The 22231-nt window shown below is 60.8% G+C and overlaps 1 protein-coding gene across 1 annotated transcript; it reads left to right on the forward strand.

Annotated features, from left to right (window-relative positions):
• Window positions 1-463: 463 nt before the first annotated feature.
• On the forward strand, window positions 464-22132 carry DSM5745_04100 (Non-ribosomal peptide synthetase; the record flags this gene model as incomplete). The annotated part of the gene is made up of 3 exons (XM_026746116.1): window positions 464-10373; window positions 10428-19290; window positions 19339-22132. The coding sequence occupies 3 exons, from the start codon at window positions 464-466 to the stop codon at window positions 22130-22132; spliced, it is 21567 nt and encodes a 7188-aa protein (XP_026605112.1).
• Window positions 22133-22231: the final 99 nt, after the last annotated feature.

A 22231-nucleotide genomic window follows, 5' to 3' on the forward strand; every position in this document is an offset into this window, starting at 1 on the left:
TGTCAATGGATGACGAGAGAATAAGAAGACATGCCTGGATTGCTCAGCGATGGGCCTGGCACATGTGTGGACTGACAGCTTCTAAAACATTGCTCAGCCCTCTCACTCTCCAGCGGTGACACTGCCACAGAGACAGCATATCTATGCGCAATCCACTGGATGAATGACTGCCAGTTGATGGTTCTCCCAGTTGTTACTCAGCAGCAGGATTCGGTGAGAGGCTACAGCGTCCAGGGGGAGCTGACTAACAGCCCTAACTCAGCTGGCTCAGCTGGAGAGAGAAGTATACCTGGGCAGTGTCCAGTCAACGCTAGGTTCTCACATACCATACTAATCTTGTGCCTGAAGATTCGAACCTTCTCTCTTTTCCTATAGACTGTACACTACGATCAACAACCCACCAATCTTTCTTATAGACTGTACACTACTTCAACAACACAACGACAACCAACACCTACAGAAGATGGACAACACAACAAACGAGATGGACCGAAAACGCATATTCACAGAAATATGCGCCGAGGCATTGAAGATCGAAACAGACGACCTGGACGAGACTCGCTCGTGGGTCGCACTGGGCGGCGACTCGATCGCGACCATCCGGCTCATTGCGCGATGCGAGGAGCGAGGAATGAGAGTCATGACAGCAGACGTGATCCGGTGCGCCAGCTTAACAGAGCTCTTCGAACACGTCCAATATCTACAGCCTTCCGAATCAATCGACCGCGAACTCGAGCCCGAAGAAGCCGATGCAGCGCCCTTTACTCTATGGCCTGAATACCACGCCGCGACAACAGAGGAGAAACAGACGTTGTTACAGCAAGTGGCCACGCTCTGCAACCTGACGCCCGACGATATCGAGAATGTATATCCCTCCACACCATTACAGGAAGGCCTGATGGCCATCACCTCCCGAACCCCGGCCGCGTACGTCGACCGTCGCGGCTTCACCCTGCCCCCGACCGTCGACATTGCCCGGTTCCGAGCAGCGTGGGAAGCCCTCGCGGCGAGAACGGCCATTCTGCGCACACGAATCATCATCGACCCGTCCAGCGGACGATCGCTGCAAGTGGTGACGCGCGACACGGTTGTCTGGCGCGAGGCAAAAACACTAAATGAATACCTGGAGCACGACCGTCAGGAGAACATCACCCTCGGCCAGCCCTTGAACCGGTGCGGCTTGATCCAGGACGGACCTGCGTTTGTGTGGACGGTGCACCACAGCATCTACGACGGGTGGAGCGCCCTCCAGCTCTACCGGCAGTTGGCTGCACTCTACAACTCCGAGCAGCTATCCCCGCCCGTCCCTTACACTCGATTTGTGCGCTACCTGCAACAGCAGAGTCCCGACCGCGCTGCGCACTACTGGCGAGACCAGCTCCACGGCGAGGATGTCATGGCGGAGTGGCCGGCTCTCCCCAGCGCAACGTACCAACCCAGACCGCGTGCGCAGTACCAGGCCAAGATCCCGCTCCCTGATGGATCCTCGGGGCTGGTGATGATGTCGGCCGTGCTCCGCGGAGCATGGGCCCTAGTGATGGCGCAGTACAGCGGGTACAGCGATGTGATATTCGGCGTGACGCTCTCCGGCCGAAACGCCCCTGTTCCAAAAGTCGCAGATATCACGGCTCCCCTGATCACGACAGTCCCAGTACGGATCCGCGTGGACCAGACAGTAACGGTGTCCGAGTTCCTGGATCGGATTCAAACGCAAGCCACCGGGATGATAGACTACGAACACACGGGTCTCCAGCAGATCCGGACCCTTCTCCCTGAATCCGCGTCATCCCTGGACTTCCGCAACCTGCTGGTCATCCAGCCGGCCGGGGAGCGCGACGTCTACGAGGCCTTTCCTGGGCTCGCGCCAATTGATATCCCGATGGAGGATTTCGACAGCTACGCGCTGAACGTGGAGTGTACGCTCGGGCGTGAGTCCATTGACATGCAGGTGAACTATGATGAGGAGGTCATACCAACCGCTGCCCTTGAAAATGTCATGGATCAATACTCGACGCTCGTGCGGAAGATGTGCAGCTCTGATGGCCAGACCTCAATCAGCGGGATCCTGACCCTCCCGCCTCAAGACGCAGAGCAGATTAAGAGGTGGAACAGCGACGTTCCGTCTCCCGTACATCAATGCATCCATGATCTGGTGCAGGAGCAAGTGCGCTCCCGACCGACGGCGATAGCAGTGGACGCGTGGGACGGCCAGTTCACATACGCGGAACTAGCCAGCCAGAGTCTGCGTCTGGCGCAGCACCTGACGACCAGCTATGGGGTCGGACCCGAACAGACGATCGGGCTGTGCATGGATAAGTCGCGGTGGGCGGTGGTGGCGATGCTGGCGATTCTCTACGCTGGCGGAGCGGTGCTTCCACTCTCAGGAAGCCATCCACTCCAGCGGCTGCAGGGAATTATCGAGGATGCGCAAGCGAAAGTCATTCTTGCCGACGCATCGCAGGCAGCCCGGCTGGCGGGGCTGAACCGGCCGTTGGTCATCGTGGACTCGAGCGCCGTGGAAAGTCTCCCGCCTGCACCGGCGCAGGATATCCACAGCGCAGTGACACCGGGCAATATGGCCTGGGTGATTTATACGTCGGGCAGTACGGGCACGCCGAAAGGCGTTGTATTGGAGCATCGATCGCTCTGCACGAGTCTCACGGCGCATGCAAAGGCTATAGGGATCACGGAGGATACGCGGACGCTGCAATTCGCGGCATACACGTTTGACGTCAGCGTGATGGATACCTTCAGCACGCTCCAGGCCGGCGGCTGCGTGTGTGTGCCTTCGGAGGAGCAGCGGCTGAATGGCCTCGGGGAAGCGGCTGCCCGGTTGGGGGTCAACTACGCGGAGCTCACCTCGACAGTCACGGAGATGCTGTCGCCGTCGCAGGTCCCATCATTAACCACACTACTCCTCAGCGGCGAGCCCCTGAAGCCCTCTGTCCTCGCTGCCTGGGCTCAGCACGCACGGGTGTTCAACTCGTACGGGCCGACCGAATGCTCCATCACAGCCTCGAACAGTCGGCAGCTCTTCCACCACGACGAAGCGCGCAATATCGGCGCGCCTATGGAATCGCTCTTTTGGGTGGTGCAGGCAGACAACCACCACGCCTTATGTCCGATCGGGACACCGGGGGAGCTGCTGATCGAGGGCCCGCTGCTTGCGCGCGGCTATCTGAACGACGAAATCACCACGAACGAGAGCTTCATTAGCCCTAGGTTCTCGGAACAACTTGGCCTCGACCTCGCTGGGCGCCGGATGTATCGGACGGGCGATCTGGTCCGGCAGAATGCGGACGGCTCGCTGCTGTATCTGGGCCGATGCGGAGGCCAGCAGGTTAAGATCCGCGGGCAGCGGGTTGATGTTGGCGAGGTCGAGCATCAGATCACGCAGCGCCTACCGGGTGTCAAGACGGTAGCGGTCGAGCTGGTCGGGCAAGGAAGCCAGCTCAGTTTGATGGCCGTCATTGACTTTGCAGGCGAGAGACCAGCCTTGGAAGCCCTGCGCGAGGAGCTCCTGCAGGCCCTGCCGCAGTACATGGTGCCGACCCTGTACATGCCCACCGACCAGATGCCCATCAATGCCTCGGGGAAACTAGATCGACGAGGCCTACGCGCCAAACTACAAGCTCTCACTGCTGCCGAGCTGCAGGAGTATGCGCTGAATGCCGGGCCCAAAAGCGCGCCCTCCAGCGCGATCGAGCACAAGTTGCATGCGCTCTGGGCCGAAACGCTCAAGGTCAATCCTGCGAGCATCGGCAGGGAAGACAGCTTCGTGCTCCTTGGAGGCGATTCGATCGCCGCGATGCGCATGGTTTCGACGCCGGCTGCTCAGGAACTGCATCTGAGCGTGGCGGATGTCTTCCAGCATGCGCGATTGTCAGATCTCGCCCGTGTGCTCGAGGGACGCACTGACGAAACCGTCCAAGAGGACCCAGCGCCCTTTGCCCTTTGGGATATCAAGAATGAACAGGCGCAGCGGGTCGCCAACTTGGCCGCACTGTGCGGTGTCGCTGCGGACAAAGTTGAAGACGTATTCCCTTGCACGGCGATGCAGGAGGGCCTCATGGCTCTCACCACGCATCAGCCCACAGCCTATGTCGGCCGGCAGGTCTTCAAGCTCGCGGCCTCGATCGATACCACGCGCTTCCAAGAAGCATGGAAAACGCTCGTCCACCACACCCCGATCCTCCGCACGCGCCTCGCGGTCGACCAGGCCTCCGGATCTGGCTCCCAGACCGGGGCATTGGTTCAGATTGTTGTCGGGCAAGAACTGGCTTGGAAGCACAGCACAGACCTGGACAAATATCTGGCCTACGATGAGGCAGAGGGAATGGCACTGGGCCAGCCGCTGGTGCGCTTAGCCCTGGTGCAGCAGAAGGAAGAGCGGTTCTTCGTCTTCACCGGCCACCACAGTGTGTACGACGGGTGGAGTGCAGCTTTGATATTCGAGCGCCTGGCGGAGATCTATACCCACAACCGCATCCCGTCCCCTGTGCCGTACTCGCGATTCATTCGGCATCTCTTGCACCAAGACCCCGCGTCTTCGGCGAGCTACTGGTCCGCCCAGCTGGAAGGCGAGGCAGTCGTCGACTGGCCACCACTTCCCCGAGCAGATTACCAGCCGAAGCCTATGCACCGGGAAACACACGAAATTGCACTCCCTAATGCGGATGTCTCCCCGCGTGGCCTATCCGAGCTCCCGCACGTCCTACGCGCGGCATGGGCACTGGCCATGGCCACATACGCCGGCGGGCAGAGCAACAGCGTGGTGTTTGGCGCGACAGTTTCCGGCAGAAACGCACCTGTCCGCGGAATCTCAGACATGGTTGGGCCGACCATTACAACCGTGCCTGTGGCTGTGCATCTCGATGCCCAGCAGCCCGTCCGCCAGTTCCTGGACGCAGTCCAGAAGCAGGCGGCGGATATGATTCCGTTCGAACAGACGGGGCTGCAGCTGATCCGGAAACTCGTCCCGGAGTCCTGCCATGCAGCGTTGGAGCTCAGGAACCTGTTCCTGGTTCAGCCGTTGCCTGATGCCGAGGAGAGCTTCCCTGGGTTGACGCCCTTGCCTGTCACGCTGCAGGGATTCGATACGTACGGGCTTACGGTTCAATGCGCGCTTGGGGCCGACGCGGTGACGGTGGAAATGCGCTATGATGAGAATGTGATTGCGAGTCCGCGGGTGAAGAGGATCCTCATGTGCTTTGATCATGTTGTACAGCAGCTATGCAGCAGACGGAATGATGCGGTTCCGCTGGGAGACCTTTCCCTCCTGAGCGCGGATGACTCTGCAACAATTGTGCGGTGGAATCAGACTGCGCCTGAACGCGTTGAACAGTGTATACACCACCTGGTCCAGGAGCAAGTCACAGCACATCCAGACTCCGTGGCCATCTGTGCCTGGGATGGTGATTTGACGTATGCCGAGCTCAACACGCAGGCGACACATCTAAGCCAGTATCTTCGAGGCATGAATGTCGGCGCAGAGCGCATGGTTGGCGTTTGCATGGACAAATCCAAGCTGGCCGGCGTGGCGATGCTGGCCATCCTGCAGGCAGGAGGTGTCGTCGTCCCGCTGGGTGTCAACCACCCCCGAACCCGAATCGAGGGCATTGTGGAAGACACGAACATCGAAATCATACTGGTGGACGAACAACAACGGGACCGCCTGTCGACCATCCCCAATGTGCAGCTGGTGGTGGTGGAGAAGAGTTTGTTTGATACTCCAACCCCTCAACCGATTGAGCCTGAGCCATCACTGGCCACACCAGACAACGCCGCCTGGGTCATCTACACGTCCGGAAGCACAGGCAAGCCAAAGGGCGTTGTTCTGCAGCACCGAGCCCTGTGCAGCAGTATCCGCGCCCACGGGACACGGTTCAAGATGGGCGCTCACACACGCATGCTCCAGTTCGCCGCGCATACCTTCGACGCCTGCATCCAAGACTACTTCACGACACTCGCATTCGGCGGCGTCGTCTGCGTCCCCAGCGAGCACGAACGCATGAGCGATCTCAGCACAGCCGTCCGCAAGCTCAGCGTCACCTTTGCGACCCTCACCTCGACCGTAGCCCGGCTGATCGATCCCGCCGATGTCCCCGCCATGCAACAGCTCGCCCTCGTCGGCGAACCCGTCAAGCCCGACGTCGTCCAGCGCTGGCTCGGCCACGCCACCGTGCTCAACGCCTACGGGCCCTCCGAGTGCTCCATCCACTCCACCTGCAGCACGCCCCTGACCGACCCCAAGCAGGCCGCCATCATCGGCACCGGAATGGGCTCGCGTGTCTGGGTGGCCGAGGTGCGGGACTACAACCGGCTCTGTCCGATCGGCGTGCCGGGCGAACTGCTCATTGAGGGACCGATTCTGGCAAGGGAGTACCTCAACGACACCCTGAAGACCCAGAGCGCGTTCATCGCCAACCCGGCATTCCTCACCGCGCTTGGGACCCCGTGCAGCTCGACTAACGGCCGCATGTATCGGACCGGCGACCTCGTCCGACTCGACGAGGACGGATCCCTCACGCACCTCGGCCGACGCGATACGCAGATCAAGATCCGCGGACAGCGCGTCGAGGTCGGCGAGATCGAGTACCAGATCACGCAGCAGCTCCCGGACGTGCGGTCGGCGGCCGTCGAGCTCCTCGAGGACGCGGGCAAGGTCGGTCTCACGGCGGCACTGGATTTCGCTCTGGATAGCGAGCTGCGCTGTGGCCCGGCCTCTGAGCTGGGCGTTCTCCTCCCTTCACCTGCTTTGACGACCGGACTACAGCGCCTGCGGGGATCGCTGTTCCAGGTCCTGCCGGCCTATATGGTGCCCAGTGCATTCCTGCCCATCGTGGATATGCCGCTCAACGCGTCAGGGAAGCTCGACCGGCGAGCGGTGCGGGCTCTGCTGGAGGAGGTCCCCTCTGATGAGCAGCGGGTGTACCTGGCTGTGTCTGCGACTGAGACTGCCGCCCCCTCTACACCGACAGAGAGTCAACTGCAGGCGCTGTGGGCGGATGTGTTGCAGGTTCCAGTCGCCCAAGTGAGCGTTCACGATAACTTCTTCCAGATCGGGGGCGACTCGGTTGTTGCGATGCGGATGGTGGCGACGGAGTCGGCTCGGGCGTTGAAGCTGACTGTGGCAGATATCTTCCAGAGTCCGCGTCTGGCTGACTTGGCTGACCTTCTTAGTTCACGGCTTTCAACCGAGGAGAGGAGTATGGCGGATCATGATCCAGAACCCTTTTCGCTGTGGGACGCCCGTCAAGACTTGCGGCATCGAGAGGAACACCTTCAGCAAATTGCTCAGGACTGCGGTGTTCCAGTGACTAGTATCCAGGATGTGTATCCGTGTACTCCGCTGCAAGAAGCAATGATGGCCATCACCTCCCGCCAGTCCGCCGCGTACATCAACCGCCAGGTATTCGAGCTCGACGGCAGCATCGACGTGGACAGGCTGCAGCGTGCCTGGCGCAAACTCACCCAGGCAGTCCCAACCCTGCGAACCCGCATTTCCATGAGCCCTGGCAACGCCTCGATGTTAGTGCAAGTGGTTGTTGATGAGGAGATTGAATGGCGAACGTCCGACAGCTTGGAGGGCTACCTCGACCAGGACCAGGAGCAGGGCATGGGACTGGGAACGCCTTTGGTACGTATGGGACTCGTCGACAAGAAGTCCCTGGTATGGACAGCCCATCACAGTCTTTACGATGGCTGGAGCACCCGTTTACTCTATCAACATCTGGCCGATCTCTACCACACCGGCCAGACGCTGCACGCCCCTGCCTCCTTTCCACGATTCATCCGCTTCCTCGCCGAACAGGACAATGCAGAGGTCCACGCTGAGAGTGCGACCTACTGGTCCAACGAGCTGCAGGGCGAGGTGATGAGCAACTGGCCGCCTCTTCCATCCGTCGACTACCAACCGCAGCCGGGACGCGAAATCATCAACGTCGTGCCGCTCCCTGCCAGCGGCCCTACCCAGGTGATTACGCCTGCAAACGTGGTCCGCGCCGCGTGGGCAATTACAATGGCACAATACGCAGGACACGACGATGTCGTCTTCGCAGCAACTGTCTCTGGCCGCAATGCTCCCGTCTGGCAAGTCGGCAACATCGTCGCCCCAACAATCACCACTGTCCCTGTGCGGACTCACATCGACTGGACGGACAAAACCAGCAGCTTCCTGGCCACCATCCAAAAGCAGGCCGCGGATATGATCCCCTACGAGCACACCGGCCTCCGCACGATCAGGGCCATCATCCCTCCGCATCTCAGCCCGGCGCTCAACCTCCGGAACGTACTGGTCGTGCAAACAGCAGGCGAAGGAGAGACCGCCGATGCTCCGTTCCCAGGCGTCAAGCCGCTCTCGCCAACCACGGCGGTGGCCTTCGACAGCCATGGCCTGACGGTCGACTGCACCGTGAGCACCACGGATCTGCGCGTGGCCTTCCGCTTCGACGAGGCCGTCCTCCCAACGGCGCAGGCGGAACATATCCTGTCGCACTTCACACACGTCGTCCAGCGGCTGTGTGATCCGCAGCTCGAGGGGCGCACATTGGGCGACATGGACCTGGTGAGTCCTGGACATCGAGCCCGTCTCGTCGAGCGCAATGCCGCGGTTGATGTCTCCCGCTGGGACGCATGTATCCATCACCTCGTGGGGAAGCAGGTCCTGGCTCAACCGAACGCGCCGGCTGTGTGTGCGTGGGATGGCGACCTGAGCTACGGAGAACTGGACAGCTATGCCTCTCGCCTGGCACATCAGCTTGTTCGCCTTGGGGTCGGCCCTGAGAAGAACGTGGGCCTGTGCCTGGATAAGTCGCGGTGGGCGGTGGTGGCCATATTCGCGACTCTGCAGGCAGGAGGTGCCGTTGTGCCGCTGGGCATCTCACACCCTCTTTCGCGCATCGAGGTCATGGTCGAGGACAGTGCGGCCGTTGTTATTCTTGTGGATGAGCAGCAGCACCATCGACTGGCGGATCTTTCCAGCAACATTCCCCGAGTGATCGTGAATGCTCAAAGCCTTGAGAAACTGCCCCAGAGCGCTCCTTTGCCAGACGTTTCACCGGACAATGTAGCGTGGATCAACTACACATCAGGGAGTACCGGTGCACCCAAGGGCATGATCTTGGAACACGGCGGGCTATGCACAAGCATGAGGACCCAAGCTGCCCGGATGCATATTTCCAACAAGACGCGCGCTCTGCAGTTCTCGCCCTTTACGTTCGACGTCAGCATCTCCGATATCTCAGCAACCCTGATCTACGGCGGCTGCGTGTGCCTCCCATCCGAGAGCGACCGCATGAACAACATAGCAGGCAGCATCCAAGCCATGGCCGTCAACTTCGCCAGTCTAACCCCGACCGTGGCGCGGCTCCTATCTCCAGCGGAGGTCCCAACGCTTACGACCCTCGCGCTCACCGGCGAAGCGCTAAAGCCCGACGTCGTGGCTCTCTGGAAGAGCGTGCCCGGCGTGGCGCTCTACAACACGTATGGTCCCTCCGAGGGCTCCGTGTGCACATGCAACGGCCCAATCTCGCGCCCCGACGAAGCAGACAACATTGGCACCCCCATGGCAACCCGGCATTGGGTCACGCAGCCTCACAACTACCACCAGCTCAGCCCGATCGGTGCGCCCGGAGAGCTTCTGATCGAGGGACCCCTGATCGCGCGGGGATACCTCAACAACGCAGAGAAAACAGCCGCGTCGTTTGTTCCGCCGCCCGCGTTTCTGACTGCGCCGTCTGGCTGCCGCATCTATCGGACAGGCGATCTAGTCCGCCAGAACGTTGACGGGTCGTTTACCTATCTCAGTCGACGAGACACGCAGGTGAAGATCCGCGGCCAGCGCGTCGAGATCGGCGAGATCGAGCACCAGATTGTGAAGCATATGCCAAGTGCGCAGACGGCCGTCGTGCATTTGCTCGAAGAAACCGGCCTTGTTGCCGTCATTGCGCTGCGTGAAGCGGAAACATTGCAGGCAGAGCCGGCCGGGACCATCGCGCCCTCGCCAGCCTTGTGCTCCGAGTTTGCCAGCCTGCGCCAGGCGCTGCTTCGCGTCTTGCCTGATTATATGGCGCCGACCTTGTTTGTCCCAGTTCCGGGCATCCCCACGAATGTCTCTGGCAAGGTGGATCGCCGCGCAGTGCACGAGCTCCTGCTGTCGCTCCCTCCAAACAGTCTGGGCCGATGGACCGCCGAGCAGGAGACCGTGCCAAAGACACTCCAACCAGCATCCGAGATGGAACAACTGCTCCAGGACCTCTGGGCGCGGATGCTCAAGATCCCCGTGGACAACGTGAGCCCTCAGGACGACTTCTTCCGCCTGGGAGGGGACTCTGTCACAGCAATGCGGATGGTTGCGACTGCGGCTCGCACCAGTAAGCACCTCAAGCTGGTCGTTACCGACATCTTCCAGCACTCTCGACTGTCAGAGCTTGCCGAGGTTCTTGAAGAGCGCGTGCGGGGAGGTCTCGAGCAGGAAGATATACAGAGTGTTGAGCCAGACCCCGAGCCATTCGCACTGTTCACGGACGCATCAGATCCCGCGTCTGGACTCCATGCCCGGCTTGCCACAGTGGCAGAGCAGTGCGGCGTTGCGGTCGAGCAGGTGCAGGATGTCTACCCCTGCACACCTCTCCAGGAAGCCCTTCTGGCCAACACTTCGCGCCAACAAGCAGCCTACGTCAGTCGGCAGAGCTACGTCCTCTCCCAGGCTATCGATCTTGCCCGCTTCAAGGCAGCATGGGAGGCCCTGGCGACCGTCACTCCCATCCTCCGCACGCGGATCGTGATTGGCGCGCAGGGAAGCTGGCAGGTTGTTGTGAAGGGGCCGATTGAGTGGGTATCCCACGCTGGGTCGTTGGAGGAGTATATCCAGCAGGACAAGGAGCGTGGCATGGGGTTAGGGCAGCCGCTGGCACGGTACGCCATCGTGACACAGCCATCGGGCGAACGGTTGTTCGTATGGACGGCCCACCACAGCATGTACGATGGCTGGACGGTCCGTCTGCTGTGCCAGGAGCTCATCGCCCTCTACAACCGCGAGGACCATGTGCCGCGACCTGTTCCCTACACCCGCTTCATCCGCTACCTGGAGGACATCGACCGGGCTGGCAGCCTTGAGTTCTGGAAGCAGCAGCTTCAGGGCGACGACGTCGAAGCAGACTGGCCGCGTCTGCCGCATGTGGGCTACGAGCCACGGCCCCGGTCGTCTCTGCATGTGAATATCCCCAACCATGATACCGATGGGAGCGGGATTGCGATGGCCAATATCCTTCGTGCAGCATGGGGGCTGGCGATGGCGCAGTTCTCCGGCCACAACGACGTCGTCTATGCAGCCAACATCTCCGGTCGCGCAGCGCCCGTGCCAGGCGTGACGGAGATCATCGGCCCAACCATCGCCACCGTCCCCGTCCGGCTGCATCTTGACCCCCAAGCCCGCATGACCGTGGCGAGCTTCCTGCAGGGCGTGCAGACGCAGTCGCAGCAGATGATCGACCACGAGCAGACGGGCTTACTGGCCATGCGCAACCATCCCAACCTCCAGCTGCGCAACCTGCTGGTCATCCAACCCGCCGAGGAAAGCGACACAGTCCTTGACTTCCCCGGCATCGAGGCCGTCCCGAGCGCGGTCGAGGACTTCGACAGCTACGGCGTGAACATCGAGTGTGTGCTGGGAACGACGATTCGGGTCCAGGCGCGCTTTGATGACCAGATCGTGACTGCGGCCTACATGCAGCGCGTTCTCGACCAGTTTGCGTATATTGTGCGCCGGCTTCGCGACCCGAGATGCAGGGATCTGCCATTGCAGCAGCTCAACCTCCTCAGTCCTCATGACCAGCAGCAGATTGCGACCTGGAATGCCGCGCCTCCTGAGCCTGTCGAGCGTTGTGTGCATGAGATGGTTGAGGAGCAGGCTATGGCACACCCAACCAAGCTCGCGGTGTGCGCATGGGACGGACAGTTCACCTACACGGAGTTGGCGCATCTGGCTCAGCTCCTGGCCGCTCAACTTGTCGCCCTTGGTACCGGCCCAGAGCGCATGGTTGCGGTGTGCATGGACAAGTCGCGGTGGGCAGCCGTGGCCTTTCTGGCAATCCTCAAGGCCGGCGGCGTGGTTGTCCCCCTAGGCGTCAGCCATCCGATCCGACGCATCGAGACGATCCTCAACGACAACAAGTCTGATCTGGTTCTTGTTGATGCAAAGCACCGCCAGCGCCTCGGTGATGGTCTCCTCCGACAGCAGTTGCTCGTGGTGGACGATAGTCTGGAGCAGGACGGTTCTTCTTCTTTACATCTTCCGACCGGCCAGCTAGCAAAGCCAGTCACCCCAGACCATGCAGCGTGGGTGATCTACACTTCCGGAACAACGGGCCTCCCTAAAGGTGCAGTCCTCGAGCATCGAGCCTTGAGCTCCAGCATCCGCGCCCACGGCACCCGCTACCAGTTCGGCCCTTACACCAGGAAGCTGCAGTACTCGGCGCATACGTTTGACGGGACGATCGAGGACTACTTCACCACTCTGTCCTGGGGCGGCCTCTGCTGCGTGCCGTCAGAAGAAGACCGTCTCGACACGCGCAGGCTCACGGCGTTCATGCGAGAGACGGAGGTGAATGCCCTGGCAACAACGTACACCGTCGCGGGCCTTCTCACGCCAGACGAGGTTCCCAGCCTGCGAACACTCGTGCTGGGCGGAGAACCAGCGACCGTTGAGGTGACGGATACCTGGAAAAGCAAGGTCGATCTCTTCAACTGCTACGGCCCCTCGGAGTGCACGATCTTCTCATCCGCCGCAGGCCCGAGGAAGGATGTGGCAGAGCTGCACAACATCGGCCAGCCGATTGGGACACGACTTTGGGTTGTCAATCCTGACCATCCCGGCTCGTTGTGTCCAGTTGGGGCTCCTGGAGAGTTGCTCATTGAAGGGCCCCAGCTTGCGCGTGGGTATCTGAACGACGAGGCCAAAACGATCACGGCCTTCCTCACGGATCTGGACTTTATGCGGCGATTCGACATCCCGCTCAGCACGCGACTCTACCGCAGCGGGGACATTGTGCGCCAGAACGATGACGGGTCGTTTGTCTATGTCGCCCGGCGCAACACCACGCAGGTGAAGATCCGAGGGCAGCGGGTGGAGGTTGGCGAAATCGAACACCAGATTGGCCTGCATCTGGCTGAGACCAGGGCAGTGGCTGTTGAGTTGTTCAAGCAGGGTGCCCACGGGCTTCCGGTCCTTGTTGCTGTGGTCGACTTTGCCGAGAACAGTCAATATCGCAGCCAGCCCCCGGCATCGAACGAGGAATTCCTACCCCCTACCCCGGCACTGCGACAGACCTTCACAAAGCTCCAGGTCGCGTTGTCGCAAGTCCTCCCCAGCCATATGGTCCCGTCGCTCTATGTGCCTGTCACGCAGCTGCCTCGAAACCTGTCCGGGAAGTTGGACCGCAGAGCCCTCCGAGGACTGCTGGACCAGATGTCCTACGAGGCCATTCGCCAATACCTGCAGCACGATGGAGAGAAGACCGCGCCTTCCACGACCATGGAACGCACGCTGCAAGCCCTGTGGGCTCAGACCTTGGGAATGGACGAGATCGGCCGGATTGGGGCCCACGACAACTTCTTCCAGCTGGGCGGAGACTCTGTAGCGGCCATGCGTCTTGCGGCGATCGTGCAGCAGCAGGAACAGCTGCAGTTGACCGTCGGCGATATCCTGTCGCATCCTTGCCTGTCTGATTTGGCCAACTTCTTGACCGGAGGCGCCGTTGCAGGTCCCCTCGAAACTGACCCAGAGCCATTCTCGCTGTGGAGTGCTGTCGACAAGGATCTCCCAACTGTTGCTGCAAGATGTGGTGTTGCAGCGGAGCAGATCGAGGATATATACCCTGCCACCCCATTGCAGGAAGGGTTCATTGCCGTCACCGCACGCCAGTCAGCGGCCTATATCAGTCGCCAGGTTTACACACTGTCTGCTGCCCTGGACCTCGATCGATTCAAGGCGTCCTGGGAGACGCTGGTCAAGACCACCCCGATCCTACGCACCCGCCTCTCGATCGGACAGGATGGCCATGCGATCCAGGTCGTTGTCCGCGACTCGATTAAGTGGAGATGCGGCACAGACCTCGCCTCCTATGTGGCTCAAGACCACGACGAGGGGATGAGACTCAATGAGCCCCTGGTGCGATACGCGATCATCGCTGAGCCGACATCAGACAGCTGCTACTTTATCTGGACAGCCCACCACAGTATCTACGATGCCTGGACGATCCGCGCCATCAGCACGTCCCTTGCACAAATATATTCATCCGCCGACTACACACCCACCGTCCCATTCTCTCGATTCATCCGGTACCTCACCAACACCGACACCGACGCCGCCAGGGCCTTCTGGCAGGACCAGTTGGCCGGAGACGTTGTGGCAGACTGGCCGCCCCTACCGCAGAACGACTACCAGCCCCGGCCACACGGTCGGATCCAGAAGACCATCACGATCCCCGGACGCTCCTCGGGCATTCTGGAATCCACCACACTCAGGGGCGCCTGGGCGCTTGTGATGTCGCAGTACGCCGGCTCGAGCGACGTTGCCTTTGCCGCCACCGTGTCAGGACGCAATGCTGCAGTGGCCCAGATCAACGAGATCGCAGGGCCGACCCTCACCACCGTCCCAGTCAGGGTGTCTGTGGACAGCAGCCTGACCGTCACGCAGTTCCTGCAGGCTGTTCAGAACCAGATGACCGACATGATCCCGTACGAACAGACCGGCCTCCAGACAATCAAAGCCTGCATCCCAGAGGCCAACCATGACGCTTTGAAGCTCCGCAATCTCCTGGTCATCCAGCTGGCCGCCGAGGCTGAAAGCAGCACGATCGCGCTGCCGGGCTTGGAGGCGCAGCCCGCGTCCTTCGAGGACTTTGGCAGCTTCGGCCTGCAGATCGAGTGCACCCCGGTGACTACAGGAGGATCGCACGCAGTCGAGGTCGATATCCAGTATGACGAGAAGGTCATCTCGACCACCGCTGCCACCAGAGTCGCGGAGCATTTTGCCCACGTCGCAGAGCAGCTTTTCCATCCTGGTCTGGCCGAGTCCGCGTTGTCGGAGATCCAGCTCCAGCTCAGTCCTGCACACAAGGAGATCATCTTGCGCCGGAATACCAGCGTCCCGCCCGCCCTCGACCGCTGCATCCATGAGATGGTCTTTGAGCGTGCGGCATTGCAGCCCCACGCTCCGGCCATCTGTGCATGGGACGGGGACTGGACGTATGCGGAGGTCACTGGGCTTGCTGCTTCGCTTGCCTCCTACCTCGTCACAGAACTGCAGATCGGCCCGTCGCAGATGGTGGGTGTTTGTATGGACAAGTCCAAATGGGCGGTGGTTGCTATGCTGGCTGTGCTTTGTGCCGGTGGCACGGTGGTCCCGTTAGGGGTCAACCATCCCGTCTCTCGGATTGAAGGCATGGCTCGGGATACGGGGCTGCGAGCCATTCTTGTGGACGATAAGCAGCGAGAGAGGCTGTGCGGTCTTGGGTACCGCTTGATCACGGTCGACGCGCACATTCAAGGGCTTCGGGTTTCGGGCAGGCCAAAGACAGGAGTTACGCCGGATGATACTGCGTGGGTGATTTATACCTCGGGCAGTACTGGGACTCCCAAAGGAGTCCTGCTCCAGCATCGTGCTCTAGCTACAAGTATCGAGGCCCATGGATCTGTATTTGGGCTTGGGACGCACACGCGGGCCTTGCAGTTCGCGGCACATACATTCGACGTCAACATCCAGGACATGTTCACCACGCTCTACAAAGGGGGCTGCGTCTGCATCCCATCCGAACACGACCGCGTCAACCGGCTGGCCCAGTCGATGGCGTCCATGAATGTCAACTGTGCCACATTGACATCAACCGTCGCGTCTCTCCTCGCGCCTGAGGAGTTGCCCTGCCTGCAGACCCTCATTCTAGTCGGCGAGCCAGTGACTCCAGCTGTCGTGAAGCTATGGCAACCGCATGCCACCGTGCTCAACGCATATGGCCCGTCTGAATGTTCCATCCATTCCTCCTGCAGCGACCCAATCACGGATCCTGCGCTTGCCCCCAATATCGGCCGACCACTCGCCGCCTGCTTCTGGGTCGTGGACCCGGACAACTACCACTCTCTGCGCCCAATTGGGGCAACGGGTGAACTCCTGATTGAAGGTCCCGTCCAAGCACGGGGATACCTCAATGATGCGGACAAGACCAGCGCGGCATTCGTCGTTGACCCCGAGTTCATGACACAGCTAGGGCTTTCCGGACGCCAGCGCCGGCTGTACCGGACTGGCGATCTCGTGCGGCAGAACGACAATGGGACCCTCACGCACATGGGACGCCGGGATCTGCAGGTCAAGATCCGCGGACAGCGCGTCGAGGTCGGGGAGGTCGAATACCAGATCCAACGACATCTGCCCTCCGCTCGAACAGTCGCCGTTGAGCCGCTGCAGCACGGAGACAAGGACCAGCACATCACGCTCATTGCCATCATGGATATGAGCCACACCGCAGCAACTCGTGAGCTGAACGCCACAGAGCCGGAGCCCTTGCCAGTCACTGCTTCTCTCCAGGCCACATTCCGCGACCTCCGCACCTCGCTCCTCCATGATCTGCCGGCTTACATGGTCCCGGCAGCGTACCTACCAGTGGACCGCATGCCGCTGAATGCATCGAACAAGCTGGATCGCCGTGCGATTCGAGAACTGATCACGCACCACTCTCTGGAAGACCTGCAGCGATATCTTGGGGCCACGGAACATAGCGTCAAGACCGCGCCCAGGACAGCCATGGAGCAGCGAGTGCACGCTCTGTGGGCCGAGGTCTTTGGGCTCTCCAAGGACGCGGTCGGCGTCCACGACAACTTCCTCCAGCTGGGCGGGGACTCGTTGACCGCAATGAGGATTGTTGCCGCGGCTGGCCAGACGACAGAAGTCCGAGTGTCCGTGGAGGATATATTCACGCATCCAACTGTGGCGGACCTCGCATTGGTACTGTCTGAACGCGAAGACAGCACGGTCGAGCAGGAACAAGACCCGGCACCGTATCAACTGTGGGCCGAGCAGAACACCCTCGCCGCCGATCAAATCGAAGAGCATCTGGATACCATTGCCGTACAATGCGCAGTTGACCGAGCTCTCATTCAAGACGTCTACCCGTGTACCCCCCTGCAGGCGGGTCTGATAGCCATCACGGCCAGACAGCCGGCGGCGTACGTGAGCCGGCAGGTATACACCCTGAGCAGCAGTGTAGACCGCGCGTCCTTCCAGCAGGCATGGCAAGAACTCGCTGCTGGAGCCGCGATCCTACGCACTCGCATTGTAATGGCGCCAGATTCAGCCTCCCAAGCCCTGCAGGTTGTCGTGGACGATGCCATCCACTGGGAGCTCGGCACAGATCTGGACGAGTATATAAGCAGAGACACTGCACGCGGAATGTCGCTAGGCGAGCCCCTCGTCCGATACGGTCTTGTGCGGGAACCGTGCGGCAAGTGCTATTTCATCTGGACCGCGCACCATGCGCTCTATGACGGATGGACCCTTGGAGCCCTTAGCAAACGCCTGGGCGACATCTACCAGAACCGCGCCATTGCAGCTCAAAATGTGCCGTACTCTCGATTCATCCGCTATCTGCAGCAACGGCGCTTGAGCTCGGAAGCAAGTGCTCGCTACTGGCGCGAGCAACTCCAGGGCGATGCCATGGCCAGTTGGCCACGTCGGCCTGCACTGGATTACCAGCCCATGCCCCGGCATAACCTGCTACGTAATGTGCCGTTAGCATCTCAGACCGTAGCAACCCCGTCGACGATCCTCCGGGCTGCGTGGGCGCTCGTCATGGCGCAGTACGCAGGGCACAAAGATGTCGTCTTTGCAGCAACGGTTTCTGGCCGCAGCGCACCAGTGCCGGGGATTGCAGACATCCCAGCGCCGACAATCACCACGGTGCCGGTGCGAGTTCATGTTGACGCAACCCAATCCGTGGCCGACTACCTGCAGGCCGTGCAGCGCCAGGCAATTGACATGATCCCCTACGAGCACACAGGCCTCCAAGCTATTAAAGCCCTTGTGCCCGATCTCGCGTCCACCCTGGACGCCGGCAGCTTGATGGTCATTCAACCAGCGGACCAGAGCGCGATGGAGTCGGGCCTTGACTTTCCCGGCCTCGACACAGTGCCTATGCCCATCACGCCGTTCAACAGCCACGGCGTAACGCTCGAATGCAAGCTCGGGGCGCAAGATGTCACGCTGGACATCCACTACGACAGCACCATTATCGCCCCGGAACAGCTCACGCGCGTGATCGACTACTTTGCCTCCATGATCCAGCGTCTGGGCGATCCGGCCGCCACAGCATCGCCAGTGGCTGATCTCCTGGCCGTCAGCGAGAAAGACGAGTCCCAGGTTCGCGCGTGGAACTCGACCGTTCCACCGCGCCTCGACAAGTGCATCCACGAGCTGGTGCAGGAACAGGTGCTCCGGACGCCTCGTGCAGTTGCCATCCACGCCTGGGACGGCCAGCTCACGTACCGCGAGTTCCACGATCTCGCTGCCAGCCTCGCGCACCATCTGGTTACTCTGGGAGTTGGCCCCGAGACGCTCGTTGGTGTCTGCATGGACAAGTCGAAATGGGGTGCTGTGGCGATGCTGGCTATCATGCAGGCTGGGGGCGCGATCATGCCCCTTGGAGTGTCCCAGCCCCTGGGGCGTATCCGAACCATCGTGGAGACGTCGCAGGCAGCGTTGATTCTAGTCGACGAGCAGCAGATGGATCGATTGGATCAACTCGCCAAACTCATTCCTGTTGGTGAAGGTCTACTGACGGACATCCCATCGTACACTCAAGCACCGGCCACTGGGGTCACGCCAGACAACGCCTCGTGGGCCATCTTCACCTCGGGCAGCACTGGAACCCCCAAGGGTGTTATTATCGAGCATGGGACTATGGCAACCAGTCTTGACGAGCAAGGCCGCTGGCTTGGACTCAGCCAAGAGACACGATTCCTGCAGTTTGCCTCGTACACGTTCGACAATGTGATCACCGACACGTTCGCCACGACCAGCTTTGGCGGATGCGTCTGCATCCCCTCAGAGAGCGACAGGATGGACCGACTGGAGGAGGTCATGGTGGAGATGAAGGTCAACACGGCCATGCTGACATCCACCGTGGCCCAGCAGCTCTCCCCTGCCCAACTCCCGCTGATGCAGAAGCTCATCTTGACCGGTGAGCCCGTCCGCGCCGACGTCGTCCAGCCCTGGCTGGGTCACGCCGAGGTCTACAACGCGTACGGACCGACCGAAGGCTCAATGAGCACCTGCACCCGACCGTACAGGGCTGCCTCCGAGGCCAGCAATATCGGACACCCCCTCGCCACGCGGCTGTGGGTTGTGCAGCCCGACAATCCCCATCTCCTCGCTGCAATCGGCGCCCCCGGGGAGCTGTACATCGAAGGCCCCTTCCTGGCCCGCGGCTACCTCAACGACCCCGTCAAGACGGATGCGTCGTTCCTCGTCGACCCGCCCTTCACGCAGAGACTGGGGCTGACTGGGCGCCGCGTCTACCGCACCGGAGACCTGGTGCAGCAGAACGAAGACGGCACGCTGGTCCATCTGGGCCGCTGCGACTCCCAGGTCAAGATCCGCGGCCAGCGCGTGGAGATCAGCGAGATCGAGTACCAGATCACGCAGCACCTGCCTGAAGCCAGCACCGTGGCTGTCTTCATCGTCGACGACAACCCGGTCACCCTCGTTGCGGCGGTGGAATTTGGTACCGACAGTCCTCATCGTCTGGGCCCGCAGAGTCCGTTCAAGGGTTTACTCGCTCCGACAGAGGCACTGCGCCTCGCGTTCACCAAGCTCTACGGCGCCTTGTCCCAGGTCCTCCCTATCTACATGGCACCCAGTGTCTTCGTCCCCATGCACGAGATGAGCCGGAATCTATCAGGGAAGCTCGATCGACGCCTCCTGCAAACATTATTGAAAAGTCTTCCCACCGCAGAGCTCCGGCGGTATCGCCTGGGCGAGGGACCAAAGATTGCACCCTCGACGGCAATGGAGCGCCAGCTGCAAGCCATCTGGGCGAAAGCACTGGATCTGCCCGAAGAGCAGGTCGGCGCCCACGACAACTTCTTCCACATTGGCGGCGATTCCCTGGTGGCCATGCGCATTATTGCCCTCGCGCGTGCGCAGAAGCTCAAGCTGACCGTCGCCGATCTGTTCAAGTCCCCGTGTCTGTTTGAGCTGGCGCAGGTCGTCGCGGATCGCGTCGCAGCGAGCAGCATTACACTGGCGGAAGATGAGGAAGCGTCTGCGCCTTCGCCCTTCTCTTTGATTCCGGCGGAGGATGTCCAATTGATTGTCTCCCGCATGCCAGGGCGCAAAGCGCAGGATGTCGTCGACATCCTGCCGACAACAGATTTCCAAGCCTTGACGGTGGCGCAAGCCCTGGCCACGCCGGGGACGGCCAACTTTGCTCATTTCATCCTCGATGGTGATGGGGCATGCGATGTTGAGGTGCTGCGCAAGAGCTGCCTGCAACTGATCGAGGCCGTCCCGCCGCTGCGCACCGCGTACGTCCTCAGCCAGGGCGTGCTGCTACAGGCGGTGCTACAGATCCATGAGCCAGAGATCAAGATCCTCCAGGCCACCGATGCGACCGTGGAAGAGGTGACCAGCAATCTCATCAGCAAGCAGATGTTCCAGCCCCCGCAACTCGGGCACCCTTTCACGGCGATGGCCATCATCGAGGACCCTGCCAGCAGCCGCCATCGAGTCGTCCTCCGTCTCACACATGCAGAGTACGACGCCGTGTCTATGCAAAACGTTTGGCAACATCTCCGCGCTCTGTACGAGGGGGCGGCCTTAAAACCACGACCCAGCTTCGCCTCGTTCCTCTACAACCAGCGGGAGAAGATCACCACGCAGACGTACGACTACTGGCGCACACTGCTGGACCAGTCGAGCATGACGCCCTTGCGCAGCCAAACCTCAACACAAACCGATACCATCGGCCATTACCCGTCGACAGTGGCCCAGCTCCGTCCGGCTCGTGTCCACCTCAACAAATCCTCCGTCAACAATATCACAAACCCAATCCTCATCAAGACCGCCTGGGCCATGACCCTGAGCCGGCTGTCCGACCATCAAGACATCATCTTCGCAGACACGGTCTCCACACGCGGAACCGTCGACGACTCGCTCATGGACGCCGCAGGGTGCTGCGTGACTATCCTCCCCGTCCGCGTCAAGCTTTCGCCGGCAACCTCGATGCAGGAAGCCCTCCTGCACCTGCAAACGCAGCAGGCCGAAAGCCTCGAACACGCACAGCTCGGGTTCCGAGAGATCCTGCATGAGTGTACGGCCTGGCCGACCTCGACGCGGTTCACGTCTGCGATTAACTGTCTCTCCGAAAATGCCGGGGGCAAAGACGCATTCACGATGCGCGGTACAAACTACACGCTTTCCCAGTTCGCGGCAGACGATGCGACCTGGACTGTGGACCTAGGCGTCACTGCCGTCATGCGCGATACCGGCGATGTCGAGCTGCGGATGGCGTACCTACCCGCGCGGGTCGCCGAAGACGCGGCGTCCGAGTATCTCAACACCCTGCGCGATACACTGCAGGCTGTTCTTGACTCTCCGGGTCTTCTTGTCTCGGACGTCCTAGCGAGACCACTGGGCTCTCGCGGCGACAGGAAGGGGGCGTCTTCTCCCAAGATCGAGTCTATAGACCCCGAGCAAGAGGCAGAGGCAGAGCAAGAGACGGAGACGGAAACAATGACATATCTCGAGCTGAAGCAGATGCCAGAATGGGAACAGGTCCTGCAAGGGAGACGGGGCGTCGACAGCACCGGTCACACGAGCCCGTCGTTCTCGCAGCGCGGAGGTGATCTCCTGGACGCGCTGTATCTGTCTTCTCTCATGGATGGGCATATCTCGCCTATGGCTATTCTAGAGGGGTCTAGGGGTGAAGAGGTCCAGGCCGGGAAGCCAGGTTCGGTGACTTCTTCCAAAGGCCGGGGCCGCTATGCATCGTTGGGGATGGTCTGGAGCAGGATCAGGCTGGGGTATAAGAGGGTGGTGTCTGGGTCACGGCCGAAGAGGTCGAAGGTCTCGTTGCATGCGTGATTTGTTTATTTGCATGTATAGATATAGATATAGACTTGCTTTTCTTTGAATGTTTATCGCTGAATGCACTTGATTATAGTTGAACACACTCGTTACAGC

Source organism: Aspergillus mulundensis, assembly GCF_003369625.1.
Source record: "Aspergillus mulundensis strain DSM 5745 chromosome Unknown scaffold_3, whole genome shotgun sequence".
Lineage (NCBI taxonomy): Eukaryota > Fungi > Ascomycota > Eurotiomycetes > Eurotiales > Aspergillaceae > Aspergillus > Aspergillus mulundensis.